This window comes from Camelina sativa, chromosome 7 (genome assembly GCF_000633955.1).
Source record: "Camelina sativa cultivar DH55 chromosome 7, Cs, whole genome shotgun sequence".
NCBI lineage: Eukaryota > Viridiplantae > Streptophyta > Magnoliopsida > Brassicales > Brassicaceae > Camelina > Camelina sativa.
Genome location: NC_025691.1, coordinates 4,610,755 through 4,625,287, shown reverse-complemented (window position 1 = coordinate 4,625,287; position 14,533 = coordinate 4,610,755). Strand labels below are relative to the sequence as shown.

At 37.3% G+C, this 14,533-nt stretch overlaps 2 protein-coding genes across 2 annotated transcripts; one reads left to right on the top strand and one right to left on the bottom strand.

Moving 5' to 3' along the window:
• On the bottom strand, window positions 6,744-7,922 carry LOC104704309 (pentatricopeptide repeat-containing protein At1g10270-like). Its single transcript, XM_010420422.1, has one exon. The coding sequence runs from the start codon at window positions 7,920-7,922 to the stop codon at window positions 6,744-6,746; it is 1,179 nt and encodes a 392-aa protein (XP_010418724.1).
• On the top strand, window positions 8,209-9,543 carry LOC104704308 (pentatricopeptide repeat-containing protein At1g10270-like). The gene has a single exon (XM_010420421.1). The coding sequence runs from the start codon at window positions 8,209-8,211 to the stop codon at window positions 9,541-9,543; it is 1,335 nt and encodes a 444-aa protein (XP_010418723.1).

Genomic DNA, 14,533 nt, shown 5'->3' with positions numbered 1-14,533 from the left:
TTTTTTTTTTTTTTTTTTTTTTTTTTTTTGCTTCTTCTTCTTCTTCTGATTCAATCATTCATTAGCGATCGTTTGATTTGTCGTCTTCTTAGTTTACTTTAGCTTATCCGAGATGATTCGATTCGATTGTTATGTTCATTAGCTATCTGTTTCTTCATCTAGTTCCCGATCGAGATGATTGTTCGATTGTTCATCAAAGATATGGTCCTGATATGCATGCACTCTATGATTTTTATTTTTTTTTAGAACCTTCATCATCTTTAATTAGTTACCGATCTGAGATGATTGTTCGGTTGTTCTTCAACCATGGTTCTCAGATGCATGTTTCACTCTATGATTTATTTTTTTGGTTCTCAGAGATGCATGTTTCACTCTCTTATGTAATATCTGATGATTGTTCGATTGTTCTTTCATGATTCGACTGTCCATAAGTTTTCAATTTCATAATTTTTTCTTATTTCTAATTTCCGTATATAATTAAAAATGGTATGGGCCTTAATTTGAATACTTGTTTGGTTTGCCTTATATATAGGTTTCTTCCGTCTTCGGGAAACTTCTCCGTTTGAGAGAACTCCGTGTCAGATCGCTTGCCTCGTTGATTTCTACCGGGCCACAGTGAGTATTTCTTTTTGGTTTTGTTCTTAATGCTTTGCATCTTTGACATGTGACCTCGTTTTACAATAATCTCTGTTTTAATTTCAGTGAAATACTGATGCGTAAGATTTACGCCGAGTCTCCAACTCCAATAGATCCTAGCCCGAAAAGTCTATTGCTTCTTTCGGTTTCCAGACTCTTTCGAGACCAAATTGAATACGGAACCGTGACTACAGGACATCAGCTCCATTGCCAGAGCATTACGCTAGGTCTTCATCAGTCCCATTTTCATAAAAGTCTCATCACAATGTATGCTAGGGAATTAATGGTGATGCAAAAGACGTCCAAGGACATCTGCTTCTTGCTTGAGTCTCTTTCCAAACTCTTTGAAGTGCATCTTGGTCAGTATATTAGATACGACGACCTGGCTGAAGCTGAACGGAGCATGAAACAGCTTCACTGCCTGAGCATGAAGTTGGGTTTTATGTCACTTACTTGTCCTTATGATGAATTAGCTTCACTGCCTGAGGTAGCTGTCACCAGAGTCCAGATCCTGTGAGTTCATCATCTTCTCCTACTTGTTTAAATCTGTTGGTTAAATCTACCTGTTCTCATGTGACTGTGTTTCACAATCAACTTTATTTTAATATCAGTGAGATGGAGATGCTACAAATTTGCGCAGTGGTGCCACCGGAACATGATTTTCTACGACTGTCCTATTTGCTATCGTTTGCTTCCCTACGCTTTCCTGTTTCTATTGAAAAAAAAGACATACTGTCTACAGGAGGGCAGCTTATGTGCTTAGCCATTAAGTTGGGGTTTGAATCCCTCTTTCGTAGAAGTCTCATCAATCGTTATCCCAGCTACCTCACCAAAGTCCAGATCCTGTGAGTTCATCTTCATCATCTTCTCCTACTTGTTTAAATCTGTTGGTTAAACCTACCTGTTCTCATGTGACTGTGTTTCACAATCAACTTTATTTTAATATCAGTGAGATGGAGATGCTAAAAATTTGCGCAGTGTTGCCACCGGAACGTGATCATCTACGACTGTCCTATTCGCTAACGTCGGCTTCCCTACTCTTTGATGTTTCTATTGAAAAAGAAGACTTACTGACTACAGGACGGCCGCTTATGTGCTTAGCCATTAAGTTGGGTTTTGAATACCTCTTTCGTAGAAGTCTCATCGAGCGTCATCCCAACTACTTCAGCAAAGTCGATATCTTGTGAGTAACATCTTCCTATATATGGATTATTGTTAATATAGTTTGCATCTAATACCATTTGTTGCTTAAAATGTGTTTCACAATCAACTCTGTTTTTAATTTCAGAGAGATCCTGATGCATGAAATTCACACAAAGTCTTCAAAACCTGTTCCCCGATTGATGCTATTGCTACAGGCGGTTTCTGAACTCTTTGATAAACTTCACTTTGTATATGGTGGCGTACATACAGCAGCGACCCTTCATGGCTTAACGATTAAGTTAGGTATAGAAACCCAAAATCATAGAAACCTCATCACACTGTATGGTAGGGAGATGGATCGAAATCAACAATGCGTCAGGAATGTACTCCAAATCATTCCAAGGGGTTTCCTCTACAAGTCCCTCAATGCAATGGTGCATGCTTTTGCATTCAAGTGCTATAAAGAAGCACATGCTGCATTTGGTATGATTATAAGATTAGGTTCCCCTAGTAAAGACAACATTTTTGGGTTGATAGACGCTCTTAGAACCAAGAGTTTTGAAACGGAGAATACTTGGTACGTTAGTAAGGGGGCAAAGAGTATTAAGTCGTTAATGGAACATTATGGACTTCCCCTTGACCCAAAGATAGTTAGAGCAATCGTTTGGATGACTGTCGATGTTGGTTTAGTGTCCACTGCGTTAGAAACGATCGTGGAAATGGCTGCTATTGATGATAGATTGATCGATGATACCGTGATCATATGCTTCCTAAGTGGCTGCTTAAAGCATGAGGACATGAAATCAGCTTCAGCCTTGGTGAGACATCTAGAGAACACAGGGGTTGTGTACACACTTGATGAAGCATTGGTGAGACACCTTGGGATGTATGGACTTAACTTTGGGAAGAATCTCAGAACTGAAAAGAACCAAACTGCAAATTCTGACGGTGTAAGTTGTCTGTCTCTTATGTATGTAGTCTTTTTAAGTTTTCTAGTCAAAACTATTCTAACAAGTTGTTTACTACACACTTTGATGAAGTATTGATGAGGATGTATGGAGTTAACTTTGGGAGAGAACGAAACTGGATTTTCTCTTATCTCGGTGTAAGTTGTCTGTCTCTATATCTATGTAGTCTTTTAAGTTTTGTAGTCAAAAACTATTTCTAACAAGTTGTTTACTACAACAGATAAGCAGATGGCAGAGGAGTTGCGTGAAGATCAAGCTTTCAAGACAGATGTTCTTTTACTTACTGTTGTAATAACAAGATCACAAGTTTGTGAATCTCCCACTCAGTTTACGATTTCATATAATAGACTCAAATGGAATTAAGCTCTTTTTGGTCTTGGATTAAAAAAGCTTGCAGCATATCGCCAAATCTTTTATCTGTTCATGATTTTATTAGTTTTCTCGGAGGGTGTATCTTCAGCACTGTTTCATCAATTCTTTTTGCTAAAGCTAAACTTGCATGCTACGTATATGCTCTGTAGGAGAAAGCGTTAAAAAAAAAAAAAAAAATTAAAGTTTCAGAACTAATTTTGTATCTGCAGGTTCGAGACCTTACATCCACGCCGCTCCCATAGCTTTCGACCTGATTCACAACAAAGGAGATTAAGAGTAGAAGCTCACCTCTTTAGCAATGAGAAACACATAAGAACAAAAGCTCTGTTCTTCAACAATGGCAAGCGCATAAGAGTACAAGATATGTTCTTTTTAACAATGACAAACACAAGTTTAGTTTGATGGAACCTGAAAACCTATTCAACAGAGATGGCAAATCCATAATAGGCCGCGATTGAATACCATTAGGTTAACCATTAAACCTAACTAACTAAAACTGTGCTTAACATATCTTGGTTACATACATGCAAAATATTTACAAATGTTGAAATGGTGGCACTTGAGCAACCCTTCCAGTATTACTGCAGATTCTGGAATATCGCTCTCGCTGATTACGGTTTCAGAGCAAAGCCCAAAGAGCACCACGTTTACGTCATCTTCCTCTTCTAGTTGCAGGCCGAACAAGTGATCGAAAACCTTGAACAAAACTAAACAAAAAGAGATCAATTACAAACTCGTGACCAAACCCTGGTTGTTGTGTCACAGTATCAGATCAGATTGTGAAAATATCCAGAGAGATTTTACAATGATTGATTGAATCACATTTGTTTTACCTTTTTCATTCTTGATACTACCATGTCTTTGGCGGATTGTGACCTTGAGACCAAGTTCACTACGAAAAGACCGTGCTGAGGGAGAGCACGTTTAACCGAAAGAAGAAATACCGAGATCAAACAAGATAAGTCAGCAAATTAATGTGAAAAAATCCACGTAAATGTAATAATACTTGGCCTTGTGCTTACCTTGAATCTGCTGAATCCACATCTATAATCAGAATGTCAGGACAAGTTCCGCCTTTGACAGTATAAGTTGCGGAATCCCCATTTGAGCTAGTCGATTGTGGTTTAGACACAGTGTTTGATGTTTCCTCAGAAGGAGTTTCAGAGTTTGTTATATCTCTAATGAATTCGATCCCATCAGCAATATGCACCTAGTGTAACAATGTGAAAAAGATTAGTGATGGTAGAGATAAGAGAATCAAATATAAACATGCTAAAGATTAGCACTTCGATCAGCTTGTGTGAAACCAAAGTAATCGTTGCCAACACTAGAATTCAAGAAAGGATGCAACACACATTTAATCAGTTTCGAGAAGATTTAGCAGAGGAGTTACAAACTGTGGCAAAGAGAGTTTGCCAGCAGTTTCATGTCATCTTCAAGAACATGTTTTTGCAGAGTAATAAGTCTTCATTGGCTCCTTCTTGGTTTTTGATTGAAATGCTTAATGATGCTCCAATACAAGCTGGGACAGAGACTAATGCAGTTCAGCAAAACACATTGTTATGTAATGCTGCATCAATATACGCTGCACTGCTGGAGAAGATTAAATCTCAGTCCCGTTCTAGATTTTCTTTTCAGGGTTTCTCATCTAATGCCCGAGTGACGATTTGGAGGGTTCATCAAGGAGAGGTGCAAGGGAAGGTTCTCTTTGTCAAAATTACCGTGAGGGAGATTGGAGTCAATCATAGAAGATACATAATGCAGTTTCAGAGCTTTGTTTGGTGGGAATTTAGAAAAGCTCGCTTTTCTTTGTGGCATCGATGGCGACGCAAGGGCAGCCACAATGGTGTATTTGGAAAAGTTACACGTTGTTTCAGGTTTAGAAGAGTTTATGAACACAAGTTGCAGGTTATTGCATCAAGAGCTTCTTATCCGGTGAAGTTGATGGCAGCGGCGACACCATTTCACAATCAACAACTTCTGATACAGTTTCTCATGTCTCAGATTTTGGAACTGTATTCAGTATGTCCTTTTGCCAAATGGAGAACTAAACACATATACACAAGCAGTCTTCCATTCAGCCAATTTATCTTTCAAGCAGAGGGTTTTGTGTTTGAGTCAAAGGAGATGAAGAAAAACCAATTCCCAAGTCTGAAATTTCTGAAGCAGCTCAATATATCTTTGTTTAGGTGGCGGGTAACGAAGTTTTCTAAATTTTGTGACGTTTACACATCAGTTGGTCAAGTTTATTATAGGTTGCCGCTGCTGGCCACCACATCTGGTAGAGACATTGAAGCGACAGAACACTTGTCTCAGAAGCTACTTCCCTTGTCTCTCTCACAACCCAATGGGACAATGGTGATGTTGTGCTTGTTGTTTCAGCGTGTATTCATGGGACTGTTTCACTGTGAGACTCTAATAGGTGTTTTGGCAGAGATTTTGAAATATTTTGCTCAAGGTCAGGCGGGAAGATGTCACAAATTTATGAATACCACCAAGGCGACCTTGGTCCCGTTTTCAGCACATTTACTACTGCGTGAGATTCATTTGGGTGATTTCATTATCAACATAGTGGTTCTCTTGTGGTGGCGACCAGTTGATATTAAGATCACATGCTGCTCAGTTCCTATGGATGTTGTTTTTCGTAATAGAGGCAACCAAGTTCTGTGCCAGTTGAGACAAACCATGGATGAGCGTCAAATACTGTCCCAAATGTGCAAGTACAACAAGATTAATAAGGGAGGTGCAGTTTCTGTTTTTAGCTACTTGGTGTGACTTTCAGCACAAGTTCTTTTCTGTATGGCACAGATGGAAAAGCAAGATGGCACAATTGGGATTGACGAATGGAGCTTGCAAATTAGAGTTGCTTGGTGTAGTTTCGTCCTTGTTGAACCTGGCACAATGCAACAACAAGTTTTCTGCATATAAGCTTGGGGACAAGCTTCATTTTGAAGGGAGGGGTATTGATAAGATGCAGGGACTGAATTGTAAAAGAGATAGTCACACGTGTGCAACAAAATTCACACGTGAGAGATGAGGCAAGTTGCTTAGGAGGCTAAGAAGAACCTAGAAGGTGATTAAGCTATAAATAAAGAGGGGAAGCATCACAAGGAGGTAGGATGAATGTTGTGAGGGGTTAGCCCACATGAGGCTGCTTGGGAAGAGAGGAACCCGAGGGATGTGAGCGATGGTTGCCGATCTTATCTTTCACTTTCACTTTGTTCTTCATTTCTATCTGGTTAATGGAGGTTTAATGGAGTTTTCCTTAGATTAAGCTTTTATTCATGGAGTTTACTAGTTAGAAGCTTAAACAAAGATATGTTCTTTTTAACAATGACAAACACAAGTTTAGTTTGATGGAACCTGAAAACCTATTCAACAGAGATGGCAAATCCATAATAGGCCGAGATTGAATATCTTTACAGCTAAGAAGTAAGACAGTTAAGTTACAAGAACATATCGATTGTTCTAAAAGACAGCCCCAGGATCTCCAACAAAGTCTACAACAATGAATGTTATATTTCGCTATTGGCAGTGGTGTTGTGGGCCAGATTCAAAAAAAATTCCAAAAAGCTTTTCTTTAATTAATTAAGAATGGAACATCTGCTAATACACCAATAGTACTTAGACGACCTGCTTAGAGATATAGGTTAGACAGGCATCCAAAGTTTGGTTCACAGTTTTTCGAGCATCGCTGATTCTGAGCTCCTTGACATATGCATCCATCATCGTTCGATAGGTTGGAACATCAGGGACAAGATAATTTTCCGAGCACATATCAGCGAAAAAACGTTCTGCGTCAGATAACATCCCATGTTCGCAAAACCGAGTGATCATGTTTCTGTAACACAACTGTGGATCACTAATTGTGCCGACAATCTTGTGAAAGATGTTGATTGCCTGGCTAACATGCCCAAGCTTGAAACACTCGTTCACCATAATATTACACGACTCCGAATCAAATTTTCTAGCGTTACAGTATCCTTCCAAACCTCTGAACCTGCTTTGCTCCAGCATCTGGCTGAACAATGACCAAGCTTCGGTCTTCTTACCGTACCTGAGCAGAACTTTCAAAAGGGTATTTCCAGCAGTCACATGTATCCTCCCTTGGCTGAATTCTTCTTTAGACAACATGATGTAATGCTTCATAGCTTTCTCATCCATCCCTTGTTTGAACCAATGATCAATGAAAGTGGCACGCACCTGGAGCACAGCGTCCAAATCCCCACTCAACTTTAGCTCTTGGAAAAGTTGGTTAGCCTTTTGGTGATTTCCCATATCCAGGAACCCACGGATGAAAATGTCATACAAGGACCTATTCACGCAGTAGAAAAGATCCATAGCTTCATCAATCCGACCCGCGTTGACCAAACCTTGGGCCAAGGCTAGTTGGGTACGAGAACCAATCAGAAGACCACCACCACTGTGGTGGTATAATTCAAGAGCCTCGTCGAGTTTCCCTTGATCACAAAAGGCATTGATGATTGGATCGCAGCAGATGATATCCGAGTTGGACTTGGCAGCGAAGAAATGGAACAATTCGTATGCTTCACTGTACCGTCCAGCACTGCACAGAGCGTCGATGATAGCCACGCAGCAGGTATTGGCAGTCACTTTGACTTTGAGTTCGCCTCTGGTCAAAATGGCCAAACGCGCGTGCTCTGCGGCTGCGTCGAGGTTGGACAATTTGATAAGCATCGTGACTCTTCTGTGAATAGAAGAGGGATCGGATTCGAATTTGGACATGGGAGGAGGCGATGAGGGAATTGAAGAAGCGCGGTTGAGGTAAGAGAGCGTTGACATGTTAATCAAACGGCGATGGGTGTGGATCGGAGCAGAACGGAGGCTGGTGAGAAACAGCATGATGGCTGGCGGAGACAACAAGACAAAACTAAAACTAGCTAGGGTTTTAGTTTTTTTTTCTCCGTTGAATCATATTAATCTCTCGATAGAGAATAATAATAATAATCTTCTTAATTAAATTACGGATAATATAATAATCTATTTAAGCAGAATCAAATAAATTATCTAACTTAAAAACCCTATATACGATCGGATCGGGTGGGTTCTTTGTCACACCTCCGCCGCCATGTCTTTTACCCGCATACGATCCTTCAAATCGCTTCCTACTCCGATTAACAAGATCCTTCAAAGATTCTCCCAGAATTTATCGTCTATCTCCGCCGCCGCGAGTGTCCCATATCCCATCCCAAGGGATGCCTCATCGCGTTCCCTACCAGCGCATCAGGAGGTCATGTGGAAACTCGATTGGTCTGCCTCTCACATACACGCGAGAGTCATGCTGATGATCAAGCTATCGAATCTCGATGCGGCGGCGGATCAGGCGCGTCTCACAGTCTTGGCTAGAGGCCGATCATCGTCCAGAACCTGCGACGCAATCATCGGCGCCATGTGTCGCGCAGGACGGTACGCCGACGCATTTGATTATTTCAATTACTTTTTCAATGTTTCAAACCTGAAACCCAACATCTCCTGCTGTAATCACATCATCGGAGCTCTTCTTCTTTGTCACGGAGTTGATGAAGCCATTCGATTTTACCGCCACTTATTGGTCGTCGACTCTCATCATCCGAACGAAGAGACGTACAGCCTCTTGGCTAAAGGATTGGTTGATGCTGGAAGGATTAAAGAAGCAGAGAATTTGATCATGTCGAGCGAAGCCGAATGCCACCTGAGTCCGTTGGTTTTTAACCACCTGATTCGTGGATTTTTGGATCAGGGGAAACTGGAAACGGCCTTGCAAGTTTTCAGTGATCTGAAACAGAGGGTGGTATCGTCTGTAGATGATCAAGTATCCGATTTAATCCATTTTGTCATCGATGAGGACTACAATGGAATTGCTATGGTGAATGCTACCTTCATCGAGTATTGGTTCAAACAAGGAAACGATAGCGAAGCTACCAAGTGTTACACTTCTTTGTTAGACAAGCTATTCGTAATGGACGCCAATACTGGGAATACGCTTCTGCGAATCCTGCTCAACCACGGAAAGAAAACACAAGCTTGGGCATTGTTTGATCATCGGTTGCAGAAAGGCCATCATCATCATCATCCGGTCCAGATTAATGCAGACACCTGTAATATAATGGTCAACGAATGTTTCAGAAACTCGAGCTTTAACGAGGCAGTCGATACTTTTCAGAGAGTCGTAACCACCATCAATGGTCCACAACTCTGTTACCGGAACATAATCAGTCAATTCTGTCAACACGGGATGTTGTCTGAAGCAGAGACTTTCTTTCAAGATATGTGTTCCAAGCAGTTCATCATCCCAGACATCCCCTCTTATAGGTTATTGCTCGATGCCTACGCTAATGCAGCGAGATTCGATGATGCCACACGAATAGCGAACCTTGCCGTTGATGCTTATCTTAAGTGTATTGCCAAGTTTTGTCCCTTGTGATTGGAAATTCGTAGACAAATTACTCTCTTTTTGGTTGACTTGTGTTTTTTGTCAATCATTTGACCGGGCTAAAAGTAGAAATAATTTGACGTCAACTCTGTTTCTCTCTCATTTTTCTAAGATTACTAATATTTTGTTTTTTTTTTAATTATTTTTGGGCTCATCAAAATAGAGATGCACAAGTAAAAAAGCAACATTCCATATAATATGCAATAGGTAGAATCAACATGAACATCGACGCAATAAGTACCTTCTGCATAACCCCCAGCCATTGGTAGTACTAAAAAACATACGTCAAATTGTGAAACCACGAATCAACGAAGATGCGAGATGTGAAAAAAAAAAAAAGAGACACAAATCTGCATTAAGGGTTTTCAACAAAAATCAGATAAATACCACAAAGTAAGCAACAAAAGGATAGCTTTACAATGAAGAATCTGGCGAGTTAACTCGGTCTTAGACTCGAGGTTTCAGAGTACAAATTTTGCAAAGTCAGTTTTTTTTGTTTTCTTTTTTTTTCCTTCATCTACAGACAGAGTTCACATTTCACAAGGAAGCCATAGTTAACCAGAGTAATACACTAATGGATACCTAATTTCAAACCGAAATAAACCAGTACATTCGTTCGGTTCAGGTTAAAAGAAACGGCGTGGGGTTTCTAACTACAGCGTACAGACTACACGTAGTCTTATCTGTAAAAGAAATAAAATTGGTTTCTTTTTCTTGGAGCTACAGTAAAACCTCTATAAATTAATAACGTTGGGACCGCAGAAAGTTATTAATTTATAAATGTTTTATTTTATCGATAAATTAATAATTTTTAATTTATAGAGTTTTTCCATATTTGGTAATTTTTTTAAAAAAGTTTTTAAAACTAAAAATTTAATTGTTATAGATAATATTTTTATATAATCAATTACAAGGAAAATAACAATTCTCATGTTTTGAAGAGAAAAATAATTTTTTTGATATAGTAAAAATATTAGAAATGAGGTCTAACAAAAATTAATGTTCATATATATACTATACTTTGATAATTTTATATAATTATTAATTTATACTATTGTTGGGACCATAAGGATTTTCAAAAAAGTTATTATTTTATTATATTATCGAATTATGTCTAAATTACACTGGTCCCAACTTGGGATCGGAGAAATTTATTAATTTACCGAGTATTAATTTGTAGATGTTTGACTGTAATATGATCAACGAAGTAAGTAATCTATATATATAAAGTACAGTTTCCTCACTCCTGGTGCTGCCACATCAACTACTCCCTTAGTTTAATAAGGCCACCCTTAGTTTAATAAGGCCACCCTTAGTTTAATAAGGCCAACTTTTCAACATAACCCACTAAGCAATTCTCTTAAATTAATAAGTCCAACAATTTATGTGAAAAAATTAAACGGGTTATAAAGAATCAAACCGGGCCCAAAAAATAAACATAAATATTAAACATTAAATCTCCAATATATGATTGTTCATGCACCAAATTCACATAAGGGATAAAGGAAAATAACAATCATTAACTAATTATTAGAAAGAAGGAAAAATAAGCTGAAAATGTTAAGAATGTTAAACAACCTTTAAAAATTAGAAAAAAAATATGACCAATTTATATTTTAAATCATCAACAGTACGTCACATATGTTACCATTATTCTTTTCTAAACAAACTTCTAATTGTTCACAACAGTTTCAAAATTAAAGGGCTACAAATTTAAGGCCAAACTACACACACCATTATGCAATAATTTAATTATTAAGAAGAAAACGGCAAAACTCATTAAGACGTGAATATCAAAGGAACAACGATAAGGGAAAAAAGGGAGGCCAACAGTAAATAATACAACACACAGAAACGTAATTGCAACACACGTCCAGCCTATAAATAACTCTGAAAAAGTCTAAACTAAAATACCCACACAACTTCCAAAAAATACTTCGAAACACAGCCTACTCCATTGAAGAACTACCAAACGACGTGCTCGGAGATTTTATCTCTCGAGTTGCTCAGATTTCACGCACAACCGTCAGGGATGTTATGCAAGCATCACCACATCTTGCCAAAGCAGCCCAAGATTACCGAGTTTACAAGAAAATCAACCTAAAGCCACTAGCCATAAATCCACTAACAGCACTAACGAAATACCAAGACCTCATGGAAAAATGCATTGCAAGTGAAAATATGCAGGCACACTACTAAAAAAGGATCCAGGAGTACTTTCACAAGAACAACACAGAAGAAAGGTTGGCACACTTGAAAAAGGCAGCAGAAGGTTCTTACGACAACAATATTTACCTTTACGAAATTGTTAAGTTGTGCAGGAGTGACACAGCAGAAGGAAAATTTTGGCTCGACAAGCTAGGCTGGAAACAAAACAAAGCAATGAGTAATCAATGCTGGAAAGATATCAAGAAGTCGTTACACAGAGTCAATGTCCAAAAACTACAGTCCTACTACAATACATTGGCAGAAGTCCAACCAACTATCATCTGCACACTCAATGACATGGAGAATAGATGCGCACACTGCTACTACTACAAACAAATGATCAAGTTTGTCTTTTTCTTTTAGTTTAAGGAATAACAATAAGGTTCACCAATGTTATCATCCTCTTAAAATTTCCAAAATTCAAATTAAAAGTTTTTGTTTTTGTCCTTCATAAACATTACGTACGCCTCCAAAATAATTTAAACACGAGAACGAGAGAACATAACTGAAAGTATAGCAAGAATACAAACAATTAGAAAAAAATAAAGTCCACCACTTACAATGACAACAAAACCAGAACATACAAGATGAAAATATATTGAAGAAATTTCCCACAAAACATCCCAAAAATAGGTCTAAAAGTATTATGACCAATAGAGGCGAAAATTTAATTTGACAACACAAAATTCACATCCACTCGAAACCCACACTCTGTGGCCAACCGAAACAAAATTTAGAACTAAGAACTCAAACACAATGGGTACACTAATTAGGAAATGAAAGGAACAAAACAATTTTTTAAAAGAAAATTACCACCTACGGATGCGAAGCGAAAAGGAAAACACCCAAAGACACAAGAAAAAAAAATGTGCATCGGTGAAAGAGATGACTGTAGAAGGATTACAAGCGTCAAGAATAGTTTCAAAACTTATACTGTCCTGTAGATCCTAAAAATGACTTTTCTGCTATCCGTTCACGAGACATCATATTTTTAATGGGAACAAAACCAATCCCACCTCAATAACATACCACTAAAGGCCCATAGGGACAACACAATTTTAAGGCTTACAGAAAATAAGGCCTAACGGCTGAAACACCTAAAAAAAAACAGAATTGTAAGTAATCAAGATTTTTATACACTTTTTATCAAAAACCAATCACTACAAACAAAAAAGAATTGACAATAAACTACTCTCACAGCTAACTAATTAAATCATAAAATAATAAAATAATAAAATAAGAAAATAAGAAAAAGATTACCTACAACCACATATAATAAAACCAAAGAACAATACAACGACAAAAAGACAATTAATTTTAATTAAGCAAAATGAACAACTAAAGCGAGAGAACAACTATTACTATACAAACTTACCTTCTAATTCCTTTTTTACTAAATAATAAAAAAAGATCATGATAATTTCAATATAATAAATATCTTAATGTCGACATTATGTCTTTGGTTCCATATTTCCCGTAATGACATGGTTAAACAAGATCTCTTAAATCATTATATAAATCGTTTAAGAGATTTATATATCATCCTCTTGTTTATAAATCTCTTAAACGATTTATATAATGATTTAAGAGATCTTGTTTAACCATGTCATTACGGGAAATATGGAACCAAAGACATAATGTCGACATTAAGATATTTATTATATTGAAATTATCATGATCTTTTTTTATTATTTAGTAAAAAAGGAATTAGAAGGTAAGTTTGTATAGTAATAGTTGTTCTCTCGCTTTAGTTGTTCATTTTGCTTAATTAAAATTAATTGTCTTTTTGTCGTTGTATTGTTCTTTGGTTTTATTATATGTGGTTGTAGGTAATCTTTTTCTTATTTTCTTATTTTATTATTTTATTATTTTATGATTTAATTAGTTAGCTGTGAGAGTAGTTTATTGTCAATTCTTTTTTGTTTGTAGTGATTGGTTTTTGATAAAAAGTGTATAAAAATCTTGATTACTTACAATTCTGTTTTTTTTTAGGTGTTTCAGCCGTTAGGCCTTATTTTCTGTAAGCCTTAAAATTGTGTTGTCCCTATGGGCCTTTAGTGGTATGTTATTGAGGTGGGATTGGTTTTGTTCCCATTAAAAATATGATGTCTCGTGAACGGATAGCAGAAAAGTCATTTTTAGGATCTACAGGACAGTATAAGTTTTGAAACTATTCTTGACGCTTGTAATCCTTCTACAGTCATCTCTTTCACCGATGCACATTTTTTTTTCTTGTGTCTTTGGGTGTTTTCCTTTTCGCTTCGCATCCGTAGGTGGTAATTTTCTTTTAAAAAATTGTTTTGTTCCTTTCATTTCCTAATTAGTGTACCCATTGTGTTTGAGTTCTTAGTTCTAAATTTTGTTTCGGTTGGCCACAGAGTGTGGGTTTCGAGTGGATGTGAATTTTGTGTTGTCAAATTAAATTTTCGCCTCTATTGGTCATAATACTTTTAGACCTATTTTTGGGATGTTTTGTGGGAAATTTCTTCAATATATTTTCATCTTGTATGTTCTGGTTTTGTTGTCATTGTAAGTGGTGGACTTTATTTTTTTCTAATTGTTTGTATTCTTGCTATACTTTCAGTTATGTTCTCTCGTTCTCGTGTTTAAATTATTTTGGAGGCGTACGTAATGTTTATGAAGGACAAAAACAAAAACTTTTAATTTGAATTTTGGAAATTTTAAGAGGATGATAACATTGGTGAACCTTATTGTTATTCCTTAAACTAAAAGAAAAAGACAAACTTGATCATTTGTTTGTAGTAGTAGCAGT

Coding starts and splice junctions, on each gene's coding strand:
- LOC104704309 (XM_010420422.1), bottom strand. CDS start 7,922: ATGTCAACGCTCTCTTACCTCAACCGCGCTTCTTCAATTCCCTCATCG.
- LOC104704308 (XM_010420421.1), top strand. CDS start 8,209: ATGTCTTTTACCCGCATACGATCCTTCAAATCGCTTCCTACTCCGATT.